At 31.9% G+C, this 10,393-nt stretch overlaps 1 protein-coding gene across 2 annotated transcripts in view; it reads left to right on the plus strand.

Moving 5' to 3' along the window:
• Window positions 1-9,723, plus strand: part of LOC126977120 (protein still life, isoforms C/SIF type 2) — a 222,852-nt gene extending 213,129 nt beyond the window's left edge. The window contains exons 23-24 of one of the 2 annotated variants that reach the window (XM_050825825.1): window positions 528-631; window positions 5,455-9,723. In XM_050825825.1, the coding sequence (XP_050681782.1) occupies window positions 528-631; window positions 5,455-5,636 (286 nt within the window). In that variant the 3' untranslated portion in view covers window positions 5,637-9,723. Of the gene's footprint in view, window positions 1-527 lie in introns of both variants that reach the window. The other variant, XM_050825824.1, reaches the window with a different exon arrangement.
• Window positions 9,724-10,393: the final 670 nt, after the last annotated feature.

Below are 10,393 nucleotides of genomic sequence, written 5' to 3' on the forward strand. Positions count from 1 at the left end.
TAATTACACGAAACTCTTACAATCTTTACTTATTGCATCCTAAAAATGATATAGTACATAAAGTTGAAAAAAATTTATTCGCCCTAAAAAAAGATAGAGCGTCACTGCAGATGCTCAATACGAAACATTTGATACACAACTCGTTGGTTGTACTTACATCATTGAAGATACACCTACACTATTGGAACTCAAATCACATCATTGTTGCATACGATCAGACTCAAAAATAATTGTAGGTCCACTAATACTCATACATATGCGAGAGACCATCAGCATCCATTATAGATGTAGGCATTTGTCTCCAATTGAATATAATAGTGTAATTTTATATCTTGTTAGAAATGCTAACTCTAAAGGTACTTTTTCACTTGATATTAGTTTTGCAACCATTAGAGCATGTTTAATTTTCAATTTGAAGACAATTTCACAAAGAAAATATACTTCACGTTTGCTAGATTTAGTTTAAAGTGTGGAAAGCATTTATATGAATTAGTTGCCCAAAACTAAATTGTTGCATTGTTTCACAGCACAACTTCAACACTAAGTGCAGGAAGTACGGGAAGTCAAGCAAGGCTTATCCAGTCATCACATCAGCCCACTCAATATCAACCAGCGATGGTAAAAGAACTAGGTAAGCAAGAATCCCAATCACTTAAATCATCCCCCGAACGAAAGGGTTCTTCCGAAGCCAGAATAAAAGTCATCCGCTCAGGCAGTGGCAGTAACATTCACCGCGACCGATCTCCGAATCGATCCAGTAACCACACCTCTCCCGATAGAGACCGTGTCACCAAAGTAATTATTTGTAAATCTCCAAATAAATCCAGTCTCAAACAAACCAAATCCTTCTCTCGATCCCCCCAAAGCAGCTTCGATCAATCAAAATCACCGACCATCGATAAATCGCGGTCACCGCAACAAAGCTTCGATGGATCGAGATCTCCTCGAGGAAGTATTATGAAATCGCGAGAGAATAGCATCGACAGATCTAAGTCACCCAAACCCGCCCCGAAGAAAGGAATTATGCGCACACCTCAAGCGAGTTTTGATCGATCACCAAATAAGTCACCAAATGTCAGTCGTCGATCATCAAAGTCGAACGGTGAAAAGCTTGCTAGACTGGGTACAAATTCCTTGGATAGAATCACACATTATTCGCAACTTGCAAAAGCGGAGGACAAGGCGATGAAGATGGGTATAGTAGTGTCGAAATCTACCGAATCTATATCGAAGTGTATCGAGCATCCGACGTGCGTTGAATGCTATTTGTCTGGGAAGAAACAAAGTCGGACTTCCTAGCATAAGGCGAAGGGCAAGTTCCCTAGATCTCGTCGAAAGTCAATGACACCTCAGTCTATCCTGACGTCATCGGATCGCAGCAGCGTGGAGACTTTAGAGGACATTGCACACGAGCGTGGATATTGCCCTTCAGGAAGACAAAACAGAAGAAACGATTTCGATCAAATACACGTTTAGTTTGGATAGCTTATACCTACACAGTCACGGAATGAAGAGTTTTATGAGCTGTTTTTTTAACGTTTCCAACTCTGTGGTTACTATTACAATTAATGTGTAGTTTTGAATAAATTTGATTCCGAATTTCCTAATTAAAATTTGCTTGATTTTTTATTGCAACATTACTTCTTTATTCATTCTGAATTTTATATTGTTGCAAGCAAAGCATATTCATTCCCTGACTGTACAGATTGTTTTATGATTAGATTATTTTCCTATGGTGGGACTGGGTCAACATCTGTTAAAACAATGCTATAAGTATTCTCTCTTTGACTGGAATATGGAATTGATTAGACGCGTATTTATGTATTTGTAGTTATTTATTATAAATTTGTAAATTTTGAGTGTAATATTGATTGAATCACCAATATTAATTATCAAATTATTGACGGTAGTTTAGACACCAGATCTTTATTATAATTCAAAATTTTAAGAACCCTACAAATAAACAAATAAAATATGAAAAACAAAATTTTATGAACGATGCGGGATTTTAACCCACGATACTCCGGCGTTCCGTGCCGGTGCTCTAACTAACTGAGCTAACCGTTCGAGTACCGCATCGATATAAAATTCTGTTTGCTTTGTTCAACTCTCAGCATCCCGAATCCCGCATCCTTCATAAAATTTTGTTTTTCAAATTTTATTTGTGTATTAATCCTAGAAGTGAGGGTTATCACTTTAAAAACATAACCTACAAATAAAGTACTAACATCAAATAATTGAAGAGTAACAGTGACAAGAGATAGTTAAATATCTGTATTAAATGATATTTGTATAACCCTTGTTAAGAAGACAAACAAGATATATACGTAACCTACGTATACTTTATGGATTCGAAACTAATCCTTATATATATTTCCAATCGCATGCTCAATAGCGACAATGTCAAAAATACGAGCAGTAACGAAGTCGCCAATGCTTCTACGAAAGCAGACGTTATTTAATAATTTATCATAAGACACACCATTTTTCCAATCGCGAAGCAGAAATAATTTCGGTCATTGGCCTATCAGTTATGCTAACACAAAGGATGGATATGGCACTAAGGTCAATTTCCAAAATTTCTTCTCCTCAGCGACTGCACTTTATATGTAGAGGATATGATAAGAGATAATGTTAATCTACTCGTACCTAGAATCCAAGTGCTAAGTGTTATAATATAAATGGCTGTGGAATCGAACTGATGTTTATATCCTTAATCAATTATTATTGTATGCACGACATATTCATCGACTCAACTCACAATTCACAATAAATTTTCAGTAGTACCATAATTAAAATAGAAAAACGAAAGGCAAACTGTACAGATTAGTAAAACGTGCAATAGCTGGAATGAAATATTTACCAACTTTTGGGTTTTAGCTTTGTTGAGAAGTGTTGACATACTTTGTACAATCTGTACAACACTGATCACACAGAAACATGTAGGATAATAAACATTATCATAATAATCATCACCTCATCTCATTGAGTGTCTGTAGTGTAGTACCTAATACGTACTTTTGTCTATTATTACTAATTCTGTATGTGGTCAAAACTTTAAACCATTATGATTATGTCTTCCATTTCTTAAATATTAATATAATAATTATTTACTGTATAATTTATTCTATTACGCCTGCTCAAATTAGTGTTAAGTTGATTATTGTTAATAATTTAAATTCGCACTGGTGTATTCAGATAAAAAGGTGTTATTAGGGCTTAAGGGAAAATGTTTATTAAAATTAAAGGTCAAACCGCACTTATACACATCGCGTCAGTCGATCGACACACATTGCAATACGCCTGGCAAGAAAAATAATGATTCATCGAAATAATTTATAATATTTAGTCTCTTTGAGTTAAAGTACTTAAATTCATCTAATAGAAATACGTATATTCATTTACCACATGGAGTGAAAATAACATAACATATTGCAATAACAATTGGTAACCGTTAGAAGTTACATCAGTTCATAAAGGATGAAAGGGAGAAGAACTGAACAGTAAGTTTCTTTGCAGTCATCATATAATAACAAAATGGCTTAACCTACTTACTATAATACTATACAAATTGAGGTGGCCTGCGTATAACTAGTGGTGAGTAAATATCTTGTACAATTAATCTAGGTTGTAAAAAGAGCCTTTTTACTTTAGAAGCAACACCAAAGACGAGTTTATTTTATCTGGAACTGAAAAAAAACTTGGTGGAGTATATATTTAGGAAAAGAAATAATGTCAACCAATCTAGTCAATTGAATTTTTATTATAAAACTCTGTGTAGCTGCGGGCCGTTTAAGTGTGGTTTAACCTTAAGTTCTTCAATCCCTTCAAAACCATCGCTGAAATAGATATATCATCGACATATTTGCAAGAATGCAGTTGCTTCATTTCGTCCCAGAGATATACGAATGCAAAATTTAAATGTATCTACAAAAACATGTACATCGCCAGAGTCGTCAATCCGATGTCTTCTAATCTCCTTGCATTATAATTATTATATTAAAACATATTAAGTTATAATAAAGCATATTCTTTTACCTCAATTCTCATTTTATCTGCTTTCGCCAGTGTGTGACCACAATCTACTTCAACGTACTCATTGTTAAAATTATTTTTTAAAGATAGACCTTTATAATATGTCGTATTTATTTTTCAAGATATATATATTTTTTAACCTTTTAATTTGAATTTTAGATAACACAAAAACATCAAAAAAAAATATAAAAAAAACAATAATCTATAAAAAATAGTAGATAGATCTCGATATAACTATAATTATACAAAAATTATGCATGCTATATTGCAATTAATCTTAATTATCAATTTAATGTTAATGTTGTGCTAAACTACATAATATATAATATGATATGATATATAATTCCAACTGTAGTGAAATAATTTTAGCAAAGTATGCGTAGCCCTTGCAAGTGTAGCCGTTAGCAAAAGCACAAATTAATTTCCTCTTGAAATTGCACTAGTGATATTATAAATGTACTTATATTCCGTGCTTTAAAATATAAAGCTGATGCTAATTAATACAACACAATATATTACTAATATAATATTCTTTGTTGGCTTTTGTAATCGATCTTCCCAAAAGTTTTATTTGCAATGCTGAACTCACCAAGAAAATTATTGAATATAAGTTATAATATTCAGCTTATCTCATTTATTCCTCTAGATAGACTGTGACAGCTGTGAAAACGTCGAAAAATATTGAGTTTAGAATTAACCTCTATTTTCAGCAATGCACATACACTAACAAAAAGTGTCATACAAATCGCGAGTGTAAGACGTAGCTTGTCACGCACACTTAACTAATATCCCTGGCCTGTTTTTACCGGTTGTCTAACAGCAAGAGACTATCTAGACGTATAAATTATCTATGATATTAAGCTTAAATATGACGTTTTGTTGGAAGATCGAATATTGAAGTCTTTTCTTAGTTATTGCGTATTTTTCAACATACGTAATGAATTGAAATTATATTGATATTATGAAAATTTGAATGTTCGATGATAATGTTGACTTAACTAATATGAACACTTGCAATCTATAGCTGTGTTTCTTTTTTAACTTACAAGCGCTTAAAGACCGAGGCTTAATCGGCAAAAATATTACAGTAAGGCGGTGGTAAATCTACCCGGAATTAATTATATCGCAGTTCCTTTTATATTTATCTGTCAACAAGGATTACTTCTACTGTGATGGCAAACCAGGTGTTCGAATAGTTTTAATACATTTGGTTGGTTTTAAAATATTTCAATTTTTCTTAAACTTTCGCGATTGATTCAGAACGGTTAGCCAACACAGCATTGACAACATTCATCAAACATTCAACTCTTTTCGCGGTGTTGCAAATCCCTGGATACAGTGTTGTGATTCTAAATTAATAGTTTACAAATGAACTCATTGAGTGGACAGTAAAAGAGTTCGGTGTTTGGTGTGTTGTAGGATCGCCGGTGTGGAAACCGCGTGAGGTATCGGGAGAGACGGGGGTAGGGGGCAGTGGGACGATCCTGCCGACGGCGGCGCCTTCCGCGCCCACCACGCTGCCCCGGTCTCAGAGACCGGCTCCCCGGGCCTCGCATCTGTCCGCCAGCCGCAAATCACTCGCACCGGACCACAGACATTAACATCACACAAGACCCACAACGATCTGAAACAAACACCCCATACTGATCTATTGTAGAAATGTCATTGGAACTTAGGTAGAATACTTTAATAAAGATACTAACAGATCAACATGTAGGTAAAAACATTAACAATGAATTGTCATTGGCAGTTCACGATCCCTCATAGAACCTTATCCTTCATTGATAATATTACAAAAGTTATTCAAAGATGTTTTTAACGTGTTTGTAATATCATTCTAAGTTTATACTGCTCCAGTTCAAATCAGAAGTAAAAGTAAATAGTAACTACCGACTAATTATAAAACCATAATACCTATATAAATTACAAAATAATTAACAAGTTTGATACACATACAAGTTGATGTAGAATCTTATTTCTATATCTCAAATACATGCACTACCCAAAAATAAAGAGCACTTAAGCAGAGAATTACAATAAAAATAGTGTATGTATAAGCGGTGAAGATATTCAGAATAGTTTTTTTTTTTGCTAAGACTGAGTTTTATCGCAAGTAACGGCACCAAAGTAATTTATTATTTAGAATAAAGTTCCTAGTCAACAAATGCTTAATAAATTAAACTATGTATTAATAAACTAAAATTGAACTTAAATGCAAGTGTGAAATTATTTTTTTTTTGTTTATAAAATTGTACCAACTCATCTTATGTATGAGAAATAGGTTTACTTTCAATATACTAGGCAGCAATACAAAAAAAGCAGATACAATAACGTATTTGATTGAAAGTCAGTAATTAAATATTTTATGTTTTTTACAAAAACATAATGCCTGTGCCAACTTTTTATTAGTATAATACTAAATAATATTAGTATAAACTATTTATTATTTCTCCTTAATTGCATTTTCATCAAAAAAAAACCATCACTAATGTAAAACGAAAGTATGGAATGAATAGATAGCTGTTTTGAATTGATCAGAGGTCAGTGATGAATTATTAATGCTATGGAAATTGATAAAGATTTTGAGAGTTTTATAAAAGACATCAGCTAGGAGATCAACATTGGGATAAAGCCACTTAAAGGTATATCTACGAGTGGACTTTGAGCAACAGAGTGAGCGAGCTAAAGGAGTTCTCTTTCTTTCCGCTTGTTAAGTTTTTGTATTGAATAATTCTATATAATTATAACAAATTTTACTGTTACCGTTACTAGTCTAGTACATAAACCGATATGGTTCATTATACTTTGTCAATGGACAGATCACGCTGTCGCAGTCGGTCTATCATAGACTGCATGTTACAAATCAGTGGAAACTTTTCACTTTTTTTAAAGCCTATATAAGATAATTATAGAATTAAATGTATGTGTAAATTTGGCACAGAGGAATAGCTATATATAATATCCTTCAATCATAAATATAATCAATTAAAGTACGTGAAAATTATTAGTGTTAACTCTTAGGAATGGTCACAAGTATTTGCAGCACTCTTATCATTTGGGTATAATGACAATAGTAAGTTAATTATTTCAATTGTCTCCTCTCTGTAGGTCGCTGTTATATTTGTTGCAAGAAGCTTACGAGACTGTAAGTTTGTTCAATGAATGATTGTCGAATAAATGTATCGTGTTGACTGAGAATGCGAAATGTATTTATTATATGAAAATATATTATACCAAGTCTCCTGTGCCAAACTAGCAATCCTTCACTTATGACTCATTTCCTCGTATAACTGTTGAGTATACTTGCGTCATAAGATTTCAGTTTATCTGCAACCTCGAAGGAAACAACATAAGACAAACAATATTCGTTGCACGTCATAGATTGTATTATCCTGAGTGCCACGGGTTTTTTTTTGTTAGTAAGTAGTATTGGCTTGGAAATACCAATATTTGCTAATGTCTATTTATCCATTTCGTTGTTTTTTGAACAAAGTAGCAAAACGCCTCAGAGCCGGTAGGTAAGTGACGTACATGTATTCATGTGACCTGTCAAATATCACTGCAGTACACTTTCCGTGGTAGATGCGAAAGATCTATTTATGCACCCGCTATGTAAGAAGTTTTCTGAAAAAAATTTCGCTTCTATATGGTTGGGGTATTGTTACTTACTGCGATAATTCCAAATTTTGATAGGGTTGTTAATACTGGGTGGTCCTAATAACTTTATGTAGTATTTCCATTATCGAGCAACCGGAATAAAAGAGGTACGGAACCTTAAAATGAATGAAGAATAGTATAAGTGCGTATGCATGAATCGTCTTCTTGAGTATAGAATATGATTTACCCAAAGAAATGAGACAATAGGAAATAAAAAATATCTAGCTCTCTCAGCAGAAACTCTAGTGATAGCCTTAAATTAGTTTCCCTTAACTCACGTACTAATTAACTTCTTTTTATCAGTTTTCTGATAATGTTGTTACAAATGAACTCTTTTCAATTAACTTTTCCATATTTCGTCGAATAGTCTTGTTTTCACTTATACACAAACGGCGCAAGTATGTTAACAGTTATTATAGTATTTTTTAGTAATTATTATCAGATATAATAAATACAGTTTAGTTAGTTAGCTATAATCTACTTTGATTTGTTTCAAGTTAGCTATGAGTATCACATAGTTCAACTGCACGTATCCCATTAAAAGGTACTCTAGGAAGTAATGAAAATAATTTTGTTCGAGATCAAATTCGAAAGTTTATCATAGGTTAGGTGAATGACTTTATAATTGTTCCGTTTAATTTTTGTTACTTACTCATCAACTAATAGTTGTAATTGCGTTGTTAATATAATAGAATCTAAATTTAAAAATGTAATTTCAGATTGTAATAACTGCGAAATTTAGGATTCATTCATATAATTACTTACTTAATTTTGTTTAGTTTCAAAATATTATTTAGCCAATGAACTGTATTTTACTTATGCATTATATAAGTACAATATCACATTACTATAGTGATGAACAAATGTATTCATGATAATGTCTTATATGTAATTGATTTTTTTTTTAATATTTACAATTTCTCTTATTTCAGTAACTAGATTACGCACAAAGTGTTAATTTGTCTTTAATTCTCAATATTTATGTTTAAGCTCAGTAAATACATATAAGTTGGTACATATCATTGATTAAATTAAAATTTCTAAATTCGCAGTTATTATTCAGTCATTAACATTTTACATTAAAAATACTTTTCCAATTAATTGTAAATTAATACTATGTAGATACTGTAATTATTTATTATTACACACAAAAACAATATTGTATTTATATGTTATATATTATATATTCATCAGTTTATTATTTTGTGATTTATTGAAATAAAACCTGTTTTAATATACATATGTTAAAATATTCGAATTTAATAATTACGAACTTATACAAACCAATTTATAGATATTGTTATACTAAGAAAATATAATTAATAAAATAAATAAACGAATATGAATGATTTGTGGGCTGAAAACGAGCTGAAGAGGTGAGAGACGTTTGAGTTTGTAATTCATAATTCAATCATAATGTAGGCAATGAATGAATATTTAGAAAGACTTATTGACGTAAAATAATTGACGTAATAAATAAAAAATAACTTTGTTGTAAATTTTATTGTGTTATGCCTTTTGTTGCAACGTAAATACAATTAATTTACTTAATTAAATGCAAAGTACTCTCTATGAAATGTAAGAAATCGTACTATTTCTAAGTAGTATTCATATTGCCTTGAGTCACGGCTGTCAAGTTAAGTTACCTTAAGTTATCCTTATTTATATATTAAGTAGTCAAACCTAAGTAAGTTCTATTTTATATTTCATGAGTCGTCACGCAACGGTTGTGTTTATTCTTAAACGTCTCATTATTAATTAATTATTTACATATTTCATAACTTACTGATTATCGAAGCTTATGAGACATTACATTGTTTCTTCTATCTCAATTTGGCGACGTGGCTTCGACGAGAGGAATCCTTCACTCAATCTTTAACTTCTCTGGTATGATCACTCGATATTTATTTAATGGCTTCAAATATTCTTATTTGTATAATATGTGTTACCACATCGTGTATTTGTTAAATTGTGACACCTACGGAATTTATTCCTTTTAATTGCTTACGAATAAATAAACGATATCTGTGATGTGGTTGTTTTATTTATTAATACCTATATATGCGCCCATTATACTTAGTCTGGCCATAAATACTGTTACAATTAAAAATAAACAAAATAATACATTTGAATTTGGAATCTGTCATTATTAAATGATTGTTTATTGAGTTTTCTCATTTTGGCGCCAATACATTTTACAATATTTTGCGATAATAAATGGAGTAGGGTGATAAAGAGAACCGGATCGCTGTGATTGCATTACACAAAGCAGGTATGGAGCCAAATGTAATTTTTAAAACTCTCCATACGCTTGGTATTTCTAAAATGTTTGTGTAGGTACAATGAGACCTCTGTTTGTGACAGAAAAAAATCTAGCCATCCACGTAGTGTTTGTACGAAAAATGTAAGAAAGAATTCGAAGAAATCCTGTACGAAAGGGAGATGAAGATAGCGATGTCGCGTATTTTAAAAGATGACTTGGGACTTGCAGCCTATAAGAGACGTACTGGTCATTTCTTAATTGATAATTTAAAAAAGAATAGGATGGGGAATCGAAACACCTACTGAAGCGATGCGCAAAGGGAGGTCACAGAAAAATTTAGTTTACGGATGAGATTTTTTTTGCAATTGAGCAACGTTTTTACAAACAAAATGACCGTATTTATGCTTAAAGCTCTAAGGAAGCTTCCCAATTTATCGA

This window comes from Leptidea sinapis, chromosome 43 (genome assembly GCF_905404315.1).
Source record: "Leptidea sinapis chromosome 43, ilLepSina1.1, whole genome shotgun sequence".
NCBI classification, from domain to species: Eukaryota; Metazoa; Arthropoda; class Insecta; order Lepidoptera; family Pieridae; genus Leptidea; species Leptidea sinapis.